We start from the raw sequence: 14,120 nt of genomic DNA on the forward strand, positions 1-14,120 counted from the left end.
TTCAGCACATAATACTCTCTTTATTTTTCATACCTTCAAGAGCGCTCTGCTTATAATTGATACATATTAAAAGTTGCTTTCTTGTTTTTCCCTCATGGCATAGGCTTGACACAGTATACCTGAACATAAATATTATACAGCACGTTCATAGTGTCCCATTATTTTTTCTTTATTAATTTTCTTAAATGTAATCATATTTGAGCAACATTTTCAACATTTTAAATCATTGTCCAGAGAATCCCACAGTTCCATATACTGAAATACACATCTGCTTTAATGTTCTATGTGCATACAGACTTAAATATTAAAATAAAATTTCCCTCTATGATCGATGTGATTTCAACTTCTGTGGATTTCCAGTTGATAGTCACTTTTTGGCTTTACACCTGATTAATAAAGTTCTTAATTCAACTAAGTCTTTAAATAACTTATAGCTGGCTGGGTCTGGCTCTCAGCATGGCCTCTTTTCTTTTTTCTTTGTATGTACAGGCTTCCAAAAGAATAGTGATTCTGTCATCAATATAAACACAGCAGATATTTTGCATTTTGTGGTCAAATGTTACTCACCTTGATGGTTTGATTGATAGTATGATTTACTTTTAATATGCAACAGTAAGTAAACAGGACTTGCCAGCATTTTTCTAGCATCCTATTTAATTCATTGTATAACATTTAATTATAGTAATGGTACTGCAGTGCTTAAACAATTTTATGATATTTTGAGGTTCAATAAATGATTGCTTATTGGTTTATGTAATTGTCATCAAGCGAAATGGACAACCAGCATATTTCCATTACTCCAATTAAGTAATTTCGTAACTGGCAGAGAGAAACCTTCAAGTTGACGTAACAGTGCATTACAATACAGTAAAATCCCTTATTATTAGGTTTATTTGCACCAATGGACAATGTTTGGCTACCAGGTTACGCAGGTTCTCTGAGTTTGGGGTAAAGTATCTCTCTTTGGCAAGAACAATCATGGAAGCTCCACTACCACCACATCTGCCAGGGGACAGACCAATCACCTGAAATGCACAAGCAAGTGCGCCCTCTTTATCACTGCCCCATACATGACCTGTTCTCAAGCACAGTTCTTCCACATGCCTATGACTTGCTAGAATGGCAGTGTCTTAAGACACCTCACCAAGTTCAGATGGTTATCCTGGTCATTAAATGTTTTCTTCTGAGCCTCGCTTAGTATCCTACTATTGGAGATAGTGCCTTAACTGCATGCTTTGGGGAGACTGTACCATGGGTTTATATAAGCCAATAAAGAACTGCCCTCTCGTTTCAGGTCCCTGACTTCCTGGTGTGTTTCCCGCCTGTCTGATTGTCTGCCCCGCCCTGATTGTCTCCACCTGTTGCTTGTTACCTCGTGTATATATTGTCTGCGTTTTCCCCGTCCTGTGCCAGAATGTCTTGTATGACCCAAGGTTCACATCAGTCTTGTCTTTGTTACCTTGCCTTGTACCTCGCTTTGCCGACTAAGAGTCATTTTTGCTTTGAGAAATATCATAGCGCTTTTCGTTATTTTGATCACAGAACACTTTTAGTTGTATTTTTTGTAAACAGAGTTCTTCTTTATTAAACTGGCTTCGAGCCTTTTTCTGATTTCCAAAAGTGTCTGAGAGTGTTGCATTTGAGTCCAGCATCCTTGTGCCTGAGCACTCTGTTAGTGAAGGTACTGTCATATCCACATTGGCTGTTAAATTGAATAGTTAGGGTGGATTCCTTAACCTGTGGCCGCACCAATAACATTTACAGAAATGGCCCTGAGGAGGGTCCATGAAGTAAGCATGCCCGTAGGGGAATGTGTTTGCAGCTGGGTATGAGCATAACATGAGCTTTCCATAGTCTGGGGGAAAAATGTAGGCATGATGCATTTACATACAATACATGCATTTCACTTCACCTGCCTAATGTCAAAGCATGTCACAGAATGGTTTAGAGGAAAAAGCACCTCTAAGTCACTGAAAAGAGACTTGGTAGAATTTTTATCCTCCTCTCCTCCTGGCAGAAGTAGCAAGCTCACTAAGGGAGGCTCATGGTGAGATCTCTGCCTGCAGAATCATTGCTGCTGCTAACAGGAGTCGCAAATCCTCCACCTCTTCAGGGGATGAGATAAGCGTTTGATGCAGTAGGCGAGAGCAGTGGCAAAATGCTTCTCCTCCCATGGCTTTGTTGACACATGGAGGCAGTGAAGCTCAACCACCGGGGAGTTCATGGAGCCCCAAATCCTCTTTGTTCCAAGCCAGAGAAGTCCTTCAAGAGAACTCAAAAGGGTTTGCTCCAATAACTTTTCCTCTCTGGCATAACTTGCTGAGATAGGACTTTGTGTGAAAGAAGAAAGGGTTAGGGTTAGGGGTCGTTTTTAGGCACTGACTCCCTTACAAGCACAACTCCATAACTTTTAGTGGCATGCTGATACAGTGCTGATAGGGCTCTAAAGTCTCAACTCCAACTTCTTTGGGAACTGCGTGAAGTATCTCTCCAAACTGTATTTCTCTCAAGCAATACTCATGGGAAAGAAATTCAGAATTCAGCATAATTCTTCGTTTTAGAGATATAAACTCAAGATGAGCTCCGACTTCACAATAGCAAAATAAGTCAAACCTACATTAAACTGCTGAACAGAAATTACAGCACATAGTTGATGTTATTGTGATGTTGTTGTCTGTAGAGCTAATTTGATATGTATGTCCTGCCACTACACGACTGCTCACGCCCTGATGGGTGGTATGAAACTATGACAAAAACCACCAAAGGAGGAGCCATTAGCCTGCATATAAAATTAAGTAACCATGCATGAAGATAAGAGGCACACATAGGGAGGAGGGCAATTATGATGGCTTTTCTAGATCCATGTTTGTTCTTGCATGTCGACCTGATCTTGACTTTTTTCTCTTCCTTGTTTTTCTTGTCAGAGCCTTCTCCTCTTTTCTCATCTTGTAAATTAAGGAGACAGTTTTATCTGAATGGGATGCACAAGTCTGGTGATGTGATTCTTGGCGGACTGTTTGAAGTCCACTACACCTCTGTCTTTCCTGAACTGACATTCACCTCAGAGCCAAATCAGCTCAGCTGCCAAGGGTAAGTCGCACACTCATGCAGCAGAAACATAAATACGTGCAGACTATTATGTAGAGGACTGTGTATTAATTTTTGGTTATTTATTGCAGTATTTTGTGTGCTAGCTTTGACCCTCCAGGGTTCAGGCATGCCATGACCATGGCCTTTGCTATCTATGAAATCAATAAAAACACCAATCTGCTACCGAATGTGACTCTGGGATACAGTCTTTATGACAACTGTGCCACACTTGTAACTGGATTCAGTGCTGCGTTGTCATTGGCAAGTGGTCGAGAGGCGAAGTTTCTGCTTCAGGAGAACTGCTTGGGGACCCCTCCAGTCCTGGGGATTGTGGGTGATTCCTTCTCAACATTTTCTATCGCCACCTCTGACGTGATAGGCTTATTTAAACTGCCCATTGTAAGTTTTCTTCCTTCAGCCTTAACTGTGTTAACTGAGCTGTAGTTGAATGAATTTCACATTTTGAAATGATTGCATAGGACATGTAGATTAAATCTCAACTCCAGCTTGTCCAACATGCCTTTATCTGGTAAGCGGAGATTTATTTTTTTATTTTTTTATTTTAGACTTCAAAATGATTAATTGCTAAATTGGTGAAGTCATGCATGATAAGTACACCTGTGTGGACTACTGTATCTTTCTATACAGGTGAGTTATTTTGCCACATGCTCCTGCCTAAGTGATCGCCAGAGGTTTCCATCCTTCTTTAGAACAATCCCAAGTGATGCTTTCCAGGTGAAACTCTGTTAAATAACAAATGCAAAATATGTTTCACAGGAAGTGTAGTGAGCTTTAAAAAATACCCTCCAATTAAAGAAATCTCTTGGACAGAAAATGACTGTATTTGCTTACATGATTAAACTACATGGATTTAAAAGAGAGTGTAATGTAATCAATTAACTTTCATTTTATTGTGAGACATGAATAGGGCAGTTTCCACTAACAGATTATTCCAACCGTTTACACTTCATTCTGTATCCACAAAGGTGCATGCCATGATTCAGATTCTGAAACGCTTTCGCTGGACCTGGGCAGGTCTGTTGGTCAGTGATGATGACTATGGACTTCATGTTGCCCGATCCTTTCAATCAGACTTGGCTGAGTCAGGTGGAGGTTGTCTGGCCTACTCTGAGATTTTGCCTTGGGGAGAAAATCCAACTGAGCTAAAGAGGATTGTGGAGGTGATGAAGAAATCCTCAGCTCGTGTGGTCATCGTGTTTGCACATCAGATCCACATGATTCAACTAATGGAAGAGGTATCTCTCTATCTATCTATCTATCTATTACAATGACTGGTTTATGAAGTAAGAACACTGGGGGAAAAATATTGTGAACTTCACTGCACATGCTTTGCCATCCTGAACTCAACAATTCTTTAAGTTTATTAGCAATATTATATATATTACTGCAACTCTACTAACCCCATGTTAACTGAATTACACTGGCATTAGGGTATTATTTTGTGTGTTGTATTTTGTATTGATGCAGTCCTACAAATTAGGACATGAAATATATATTTGGTCTACCTGAATTTGTAATATGCAATAATAGGTGGTAAAGCAGAATGTGACAGGCCTGCAGTGGATAGCAAGTGAAGCCTGGACAGCAGCTGCTGTGCTCCAGACCCCCGACCTCATGCCATACCTGGGTGGCACACTGGGAATTGCTATTCGTCGAGGAGAAATACCAGGAATGAGGGATTTTCTGTTGAGAACACGTCCTGATGTACAGGACAGCAATAATGATGGAAATAGTATGGTAAGATTTAACTTTACAATCATGTAATCCATAATTACAAAAATAAAATCCTGTTTTTTCTGTTAATAATTTGTTTTGAATACATTTCAGGTGCGGCAGTTTTGGGAACACACATTTGAGTGTAGATTTGCTCCACCTCCAGCAGGTTGGGTGGAAGCTGGGGGAGCAGTGTGCACTGGAGATGAAGACCTGGAGAAGGTGGAGACTGATTTTTTGGATGTTTCAAACCTCAGGCCAGAGTACAATATCTACAAGGCTGTGTATGCTCTGGCGTATGCCCTCGATAACATGCTGCGCTGTGTGCCAGGCAGAGGGCCTTTCAGCGGGCACAGCTGTGCTACACTGCAAAGACTGGAGCCATGGCAGGTGTGATGTCAGTTTACACCCCACCTGTTTAATTTTAGAAAACAGCTGCTACCTCTTGCAGTGTTTACTGAAATAGACCTTGGGAAAAGATTAGACATTACCAGCACAGAAAAAGTTTGATCTTAGAAGTAGAAGACGAAATATAATTCCCTTTATTTATTGTGAGAAACTTAATTAATAAAAGGCAACTATGGTTGATCAAATTTAGACAACTGTATTTTAGTGTGCTGTAGTTTGAACAGTAGCATGATAAAAACCTAGCTAATCTTCCGCGTATAACATGTGAAAGCATATGCCTTATTAAGAACAGTAAATAATACATAATAAATATACGTTTATTTGTATTATACCCCTTTGTAGCTTGTACATTATTTGCAAAATGTCAACTTCACCACACCATTTGGTGATCAAGTGTCATTTGATGAGAATGGTGATGCCTTACCAATATATGATATCATGAACTGGCTGTGGCTCCCTGAGGGAAGAACTGAAGTTCAGAATGTGGGTGAGGTGAAGAGGTCGGCCTTCAAAGGTGAAGAACTCACAATTCATGAAGACAAAATCTTTTGGAACTTTGAGTCCAAACAGGTTATTTCTGTTTATTGTTGTTTTTGCATCAGTACTGTATGGCAACACAATAGATGATTCAAACAGTGTCGAGTAACTGTAATATAACTCTTCCGACACTTACAGCCACCCCAGTCAGTGTGCAGTAAGAGCTGTCCTCCAGGTACCCGCATGGCCAGAAAAAAGGACCAGCCTGTGTGCTGTTTCGACTGTGTCCTTTGTTCTGAGGGGAAGATCAGCAATGAAACAGGTTAGTATCATTGTGGTATCAACCAGAGGTGGGACTAAGTCACACGTGTGCAAATCTAACGTTAACTTTATAGCTAACATTTGACCAGCCAGTTGGGTGTTGTGGTGGTTGTGTTACTGATTTTTCAGCTGCAGACCTTTCATTCCTCTGTCCTCTTCTTCCTACCTTCATCGAAAAAATGAATCCAAATTCACATCCATGAATCGAAATTTTATTATTATTTTAGGACTAGCCCCCTCCTGCCTTGTACGTTGGCCTCTGCTGGTCTGCTGCATTCTAGTAGGTTGCCAGGTGTGTGCTCATTGCACTGTAAATCACCCAATTATGCTTCACAAGCAAAAGTCTCAAATCTAGGAAAATGCAATTATTTACTAGAAAAGTCAAGTCCTTTCAAGTCAGCTGTCTCAAGTCAAAGTCAGATTCCAGTCAAGTCATTTGGCTTGAGTCCATTAACTCTGGTGTTATATCATGGAATATTAATTTGTATTCTGGAATTTTCCACTTCTTGGTGCCCAGGTGATGTAGACAAAAAGAGCACATACAGGCCAGCAGTAGAGATTTGTCATGAAAAGAGGAAAAAATGAAAACTGGAACAAACAAACAAAGAGAAACGTGCCTTTTTGTCAGATTCCATGGAGTGCACCAGTTGTCCAGAGGACTTCTGGTCCAGCCCCCAGCGTGACCACTGTGTACCTAAGAAAACAGAGTTCCTCTCCTACCATGAGCCTCTGGGTATCTGCTTGACTGCTGCATCACTAGTGGGTACATGTATCAGTGCTGTTGTCCTGGGGATCTTCACCTATCATCGCAGCACACCCATGGTACGAGCCAACAATTCAGAACTGAGTTTCCTGCTCTTGGTGTCACTCCAACTATGTTTCCTGTGTTCACTGCTGTTTATCGGCCGTCCCAGACTGTGGACATGCCAGCTGAGACATGCAGCATTTGGGATCAGCTTTGTGCTTTGTGTCTCATGCATCCTGGTGAAAACCATGGTGGTTCTGGCTGTGTTCAAGGCCTCCAAGCCAGGAGGTGGAGCCAGTCTGAAGTGGTTTGGTGCTGTGCAGCAGAGAGGGACAGTAATGGCTCTTACATCAATCCAAGCAGCAATCTGCACTGCTTGGCTTGTGTCTTCTTCACCAGCTCCTCATAAAAACACTCAGTACTACAATGATAAGATAGTTTATGAGTGTGTAGTTGGGTCAACAGTTGGTTTTGCAGTGTTACTGGGCTATATTGGCTTATTGGCTATCCTCAGCTTCCTGTTGGCATTTCTGGCAAGAAATCTTCCAGACAACTTCAACGAGGCCAAGCTCATTACTTTTAGTATGCTGATCTTCTGTGCTGTGTGGGTGGCCTTTGTCCCTGCTTATGTCAACTCACCTGGCAAATATGCAGATGCCGTGGAGGTGTTTGCCATCCTGGCCTCCAGTTTTGGCCTCTTGGTGGCACTGTTTGGACCCAAATGTTACATAATCCTGCTAAAACCAGAGAGGAACACAAAGAAAGCGATCATGGGTCGAGGCAGCAGCAAATCATAAAAAGTAACTTTAGTGAACATCAGTTTCATTCAGCCTGAATTTTAAATGTATGCCACCGTGATCTGCTCATGAAATGATATTTAAAAACTGAGTTTTCTATTATGTCTGTCATTACCATCATTGCCTGTTTTGCCTGATTACATTCTGTGGGATATGAAATACTCAAAAACTATGCTAAAGTGACTGATCAATGTGAATAAGCAACCACTCATTCCCTGAGCATCAAATAATGTTGCTCTATCACACCCCTCGGCCTCTCATATGGATGCAAAAAGTTGAGCGTCTGCATGAGATACACTGGGTTTTCATCGAACTCAAATGTAAATACATCCACAGCAGCACTAGACGCCCAGAGCAGCTTCTCCGGCTGTCTAACATGTTCTCGTCACTGTGACAAAGCCCTACTTCCTTTCTAATGCATGGCTGATGTTGTGAAAAGGTCTAAGTTTTGGCAACAAAACTACTTGGTTCGATTTAGGAAAAGACTGTCCACATTTGTTTCTCACAAGACACGAACCCTGTTCTCCCAGAATAACATCATGCGTTTGTTTGACTGTCTTTTGTGAAGGTGATAGTGTCTTTGACTTTGGTGTCCAAAATCTATTTTACATTTTTGTTTGTTTGTTTGAATATTTCACACGTTAAATTGAATAGTCATAGAAAGAGAGACTTCTGCTTCAATTCAAGAAAAAAGTGTCAAGTTATTTGCCAGCTGAAAATGTTTGATTTATTTTGTTTTTTCAGTTGAAAAAATAAATGGAAAAAAGGGCAACCTCTACGTTTGTGATTGTTAATTGCTAACTGATTCAACAACAACATGAGAGGGACATTTTGCATTCAAGAAGCCCCATTACAATTAGGATGCTATTTGAATAATGGCAACCTTTCATAAATCAACATTTAGACCAATTTATAATTTAACAGTTTTCTATCAATAAAACCTTCATGGTTTTGGGGTTTGACTGACACGCATTCTGGGAAAAAAAAGAAGTAGAAGAAATAAAAAGAAACTTTACTCCAAAAAGGGCAACCACAGAAACTAAAGGCATATTGTCAAACTAAAGCGAAAATGAAATAGAAATGAAACAACTTAAACAAAAATTAACATATTTAATAACAATGAACTCAGCACATGATGTTGCTTCTGGCCATTCCCCCCCCCCAAAAAAATAATATAAGTTTAAGTATATAACTATGTGTGTGTGTGAGTGTGTGTATGTGTGAATATATTTTTACATATATATATTTGGCCAAAAAGAAAATAAATCTACTTCATTGTGTTTTATTAGTCAATGCCAGTGGCACTGACTGATTATGACTATTATGACTATATACTATATTATTACAGAGTGATTATGACTGCTGGGGATACAACTTCAGTGTTGCATTTCAAAGGAGACTATTTGTGTACTCAAAATTGATCAAGTACAGCTTTTATTTACTTTGGGTATGCCTTGGACAGGTGTTTTAGGCTTATTTTACAGAAGTTTTTAGGAATGGTACAGGGAACTACCATTATACACAAACTTTAATGTGGTTTGCAAATATATGGCTTGTGTTTTCTGGAACACTTTTACATTAAGTTGTTTATGCTACAATAACAGAGGTAAGTTTATATGTATGTTATGCCCTGCCCCTGCAGCCCCTGCCCTGATGGGTGGTGTAAATGACTGAACAATGACGGAAAGCCTGCAATGAGGATGACGTAGCTCTGCGTATAAAATGAAGTAATGATGTATGAAGAAACAGTTGTGAAGAGGAGGAGGAGGACAGTTATGGGAGCTGGCACAGACAGCTTCTTGTATGTTTGCCTTATGTTGTTCTTTTTCTCTTTCTGCTCTGTATCTTCCTCCTTTCCTTCATCTTGTAAATTACGGAGAAAGTTTCATCTTAATGAAGTACACAAGCCTGGTGATGTGGTCCTCGGTGGGCTGTTTGAGGGCCACTACAGCTCTGTTTTCCCTGAGTGGACATTTACCTCAGAGCCACAACAGCCCACCTGCAAAGGGTAAGTTTCACACAAATACAGCACACACCCTGGATCTGTGCAAATTATGTTGACTATTCATGGCAAGGATGAAAATGCCACTGTGCTGAAATACTTACACATGATTAGTGTCACTTTTCAATATTTCTGTAAAAAGTGTGTCATCGCAACTCTGTAATATTTTATGTAACCAGTTTAGCAATTTTATACAGCTACCCACTTCTCATAGAACAACAACACTTTTGGTGTTTAATAGTGGTATTTTATGTGCTAGCTTTGACACTCTAGGTTTCAGGCAGGCCATGACCATGGCCTTTGCTATTGATGAGATCAACAACAACTCCAATCTGCTCCCTAATGTGTCTCTGGGATACAGTCTTTATGACAACTGTGGCGCGCTTGTTGTTGGATTCAGTGCTGCATTATCACTTGCAAGTGGGAGAGAGGAGCAGTTTCTGCTTCAGCAGAACTGTTTCGGGACCCCCCCAGTCCTGGGGATTGTTGGTGATTCCTACTCCACATTTTCTATTGCCACCTCCATCGTACTAGGTTTATACAAAATGCCCATTGTAAGTTTTCTGTCCTCGATACTTTCAATTGTTCTATCTTTACTGCATATGAATGAATGGCATTTTTAAAAGTCATACATGATAGATGAATTATTCGATGTTATACTGTTTATTTCTTTACAGGTGAGTTATTTTTCCACATGCTCGTGCCTGAGTGATCGGCAACGGTTTCCATCCTTCTTTAGAACAATCCCAAGTGATGCTTTCCAGGTGAATCACCATTACCAAGTTAAGACCTTTAAACTATGTCTATGTTAGGAAATACATCAAGCTTGTAGAAACTGTCACTTACGACACAAATCTGTCCTTTTTTCTTGATGAGAATAATTACTTGGAATTGTGAAATGTGAGACATAAATAAATATATAATTTTTATTATGGGCAATAATGCAAGTTAGTTGTATATGTCATTTTAAAAGAATATATTTGTCTGTGCGCTAATCCCTTTGCATTAATATATCCACTCAGGTGCACGCAATGATTCAGATTCTAAAACACTTTGGCTGGACTTGGGTAGGCCTCCTGGTCAGTGATGATGATTATGGACTCCATGTTGCCCGATCCTTCCAATCTGACCTCACTCAGTCTGGTGGAGGTTGTCTGGCCTACTTAGAGGTCTTACCCTGGGACAGTGAACCAAGTGAACTCAGGAGGATTGTACATTTGATAAAGACATCAACAGCTCGTGTGGTTATGGTGTTTGCACATGAGTTTCATATGATTCATCTGATGGAAGAGGTTGGAATGACAGTAAATATAACTTCAAAATCCATGACTTTAAGAGATGTAACATGATGATTTTTTTTTGTGTGTGTGTTCCTCCAAACAAAAAAGTATTCACCACAATCCTGTCAACTACCATCAATGTCAATCAAACAAAATTATCTGCAATAGCCAATTTCAGATCCAGTTGGTTCATCATCATCATCAGTCAAAATGTTTAACAATGTTGACTTTGATTGAGTGAATGATTTCAACCTGAAGATGATTCAGCTAAATGAAAACAATGGTTGAAATATTTATCTATATTCTTGGGTTTTCATGAGTCTGCAAGTATAAAGGGTCACTCCTTAACAATGGAAAGAACACTAAAATGTTCAAGTAGTTAACCCTGTATTAAATTAGTTAATACAGGGTTATATAAAAAAATTGACAGCAGTTCTAAACTTCAGTTGTGCATTTTGGGAAAACCCGAACCACACGTGGTGCATGAAATAATAGCATTTAACTACATTTTTGGTATTTCAACATAGATTGATGTATACAGACCCAATGTTAAAGTGAGTGCCTTGCCTTTTTTTTTAACATCTGTGCTCATTTGAATAAAAAATAAGTGGCAGACAAAGGAATTGTTATCGACAAATCAATATTTGCATGTTTTTCAACAAAACTGAAACATACAGTATATTTTATATAATACAATACACAGGTGGTGAAGCAGAATGTGACAGGCCAGCAGTGGATAGCAAGTGAAGCCTTGACAACAGCTACTGTTCTCCAGACACCTCGCTTCATGCCATACCTGAGCGGCACACTGGGCATCGCCATCCGTCGAGGAGAGATTTCAGGACTTAGGGAATTCTTCTTACAAATACGTCCTGACCAAAATGATGGTGGCAACCATGGAAACAGCATGGTAAGTTAATGGTAATTAATAATTAATTTATGTTGCCATTTCTGCAAATATTGACTTTGTAATATACTATATTTCAGGTGAGGCAGTTTTGGGAATCTACATTTCAATGTAGATTTGATCCAGCAGGTTTGGTGGAAGCTGGAGGAGCACTGTGCACTGGACAGGAAAATATTGAAATGGTGGGGACTGAGTTTTTGGATCTTTCAAACCTCAGGCCTGAGTATAATATCTACAAAGCTGTGTATGCTCTGGCGTATGCACTCAATGACATGCTGCAGTGTGAACCAGGGAGGGGTCCTTTTAGCGGGCACAGCTGTGCCACTTTACAAAAACTGGAGCCATGGCAGGTGTGATATCAATTTTCACTGCACCAGGTTATGTTCTGAAAACAGCCCCTATACCCTGAGATGCTTAGTAATTTAGTTTCGTAGAGATAATTATAAACAAGATTTGAATAAACATTTTGTAAAAGTTAGGCTGGTGAACCGGATAATGATTCCATTATTTTCTGTGAAAGATTTTTAATTCTACACATGGTGGGAAAAAACACATTCCGATTTTGTTTTGTGACAGTGTTGACTGACCAATGGTATTAAACCACTGAGACAAAACAACAGTTTCAAGTTCAGGGTGTCTCTATATTTCAATGAAATGTTCTTCAATCAAATGGGTCCTGGATGGAGTCTGTCAAAGTCTTAATCTTTCTTTCTTCATTATTCCTACAATCCATTTGTAGCTTGTACATTATTTGCAAAATGTCAACTTCACAACACCATTTGGTGATCAAGTGTCATTTGATGAGAATGGTGATGCCTTACCAATATATGATGTCATGAACTGGCTGTGGCTCCCTGATGGAAGAACTGAAGTTCAGAATGTGGGTGAGGTGAAGAGGTCGGCCTTCAAAGGTGAAGAACTCACAATTCATGAAGACAAAATCTTCTGGAACCTTGGATCTAAAGAGGTTGTTTCTGTTCTTTCTTACATTTCTCCTTTTTTGGACTGTAGATCTTAGCAGTATAGAATACTCTAGAGTTACAGATTGATTTTTCTCTCTACAGCCACCCCGGTCAGTTTGCAGTGAAAGCTGTCGTCCAGGTACTCGCATGGCCAGAAAGAAAGGGGAACCTGTGTGTTGTTTTGACTGCATTCCTTGTTCTGAAGGAAAAATCAGCAATAAGACTGGTTTGTATTCAGTTTCAAACATTGCAGTTAGAAGATACAACCATATAGCTTAACACCTTCCCTATTTTCATAGACTCCACTGAGTGCACCAGTTGTCCAGAGGACTTCTGGTCCAGCCCCCAGCGTGACCACTGTGTACCTAAGAAAACAGAGTTCCTCTCCTACCATGAGCCTCTGGGTATCTGCTTGACAACTACCTCATTGCTGGGTACATGTATCAGTGCTGTTGTCCTGGTGATCTTTATCTATCATCGCAGCACACCCATGGTACGAGCCAACAACTCAGAACTGAGTTTCCTGCTCTTGGTGTCACTCAAACTATGTTTCCTGTGTTCACTGCTGTTTATCGGCCGTCCCAGGCTGTGGACATGCCAGCTGAGACATGCAGCATTTGGGATCAGCTTTGTGCTTTGTGTCTCATGCATCCTGGTGAAAACCATGGTGGTTCTGGCTGTGTTCAAGGCCTCCAAGCCAGGAGGTGGAGCCAGTCTGAAGTGGTTTGGTGCTGTGCAGCAGAGAGGGACAGTAATGGCTCTTACTTCTATCCAGGCAGCAATTTGCACTTCCTGGCTTGTTTCTTCCTCACCAGCTCCGCATAAAAACACTAAATACCACAATGATAAAATAGTTTATGAGTGTGTAGTTGGGTCAACAGTTGGTTTTGCAGTGTTACTTGGCTATATTGGCTTATTGGCTATCCTCAGCTTCCTGTTGGCATTTCTGGCAAGAAATCTTCCAGACAACTTCAACGAGGCCAAGTTCATTACTTTTAGTATGCTGATCTTCTGTGCTGTGTGGGTGGCCTTTGTCCCTGCTTATGTCAACTCACCTGGCAAATATGCAGATGCAGTGGAGGTATTTGCCATCCTGGCCTCCAGTTTTGGCCTCTTGGTGGCGCTGTTTGGACCAAAATGTTTCATAATCCTGCTGAGACCAGAGAGAAACACAAAGAAAGCTATAATGGGTCGAGAAACCACTTAATAAAACCTGTAGTAACTACAATAAAATAATCAGCTAGTCTTATCCGTTCTCACTCCTAACTCCTCATATAGAGATGCTTGGTCAGGATGCCTTGGCGTCACTTTTTACGACACTAGGTAAACCTTTAGTGTCATTTCTTAGTATGTGTAGTAGTCAACAACAATAGTTCAACAAAGCTCCTCTACACCCA

The 14,120-nt window shown here is 40.3% G+C and overlaps 2 protein-coding genes across 2 annotated transcripts; both read left to right on the top strand.

Annotated features, from left to right (window-relative positions):
* The first annotated feature begins 1,759 nt into the window (after nucleotides 1-1,759).
* LOC121608822 (extracellular calcium-sensing receptor-like) lies at nucleotides 1,760-7,572 on the top strand. The gene is made up of 10 exons (XM_041940208.1): nucleotides 1,760-1,772; nucleotides 2,946-3,090; nucleotides 3,195-3,489; nucleotides 3,739-3,825; nucleotides 4,077-4,346; nucleotides 4,642-4,848; nucleotides 4,939-5,214; nucleotides 5,575-5,802; nucleotides 5,908-6,031; nucleotides 6,659-7,572. The coding sequence occupies exons 2-10, from the start codon at nucleotides 2,981-2,983 to the stop codon at nucleotides 7,570-7,572; spliced, it is 2,511 nt and encodes an 836-aa protein (XP_041796142.1). The 5' UTR covers nucleotides 1,760-1,772; nucleotides 2,946-2,980.
* A 1,850-nt stretch (nucleotides 7,573-9,422) lies between these two features.
* Nucleotides 9,423-13,930, top strand: LOC121608823 (extracellular calcium-sensing receptor-like). Its single transcript, XM_041940209.1, has 9 exons — nucleotides 9,423-9,580; nucleotides 9,834-10,128; nucleotides 10,252-10,338; nucleotides 10,597-10,866; nucleotides 11,558-11,764; nucleotides 11,842-12,111; nucleotides 12,501-12,728; nucleotides 12,826-12,949; nucleotides 13,023-13,930. The coding sequence occupies exons 2-9, from the start codon at nucleotides 9,862-9,864 to the stop codon at nucleotides 13,928-13,930; spliced, it is 2,361 nt and encodes a 786-aa protein (XP_041796143.1). The 5' UTR covers nucleotides 9,423-9,580; nucleotides 9,834-9,861.
* The last annotated feature ends 190 nt before the right edge of the window (nucleotides 13,931-14,120 follow it).

Source organism: Chelmon rostratus, chromosome 7 (assembly GCF_017976325.1).
Source record: "Chelmon rostratus isolate fCheRos1 chromosome 7, fCheRos1.pri, whole genome shotgun sequence".
NCBI lineage: Eukaryota > Metazoa > Chordata > Actinopteri > Chaetodontiformes > Chaetodontidae > Chelmon > Chelmon rostratus.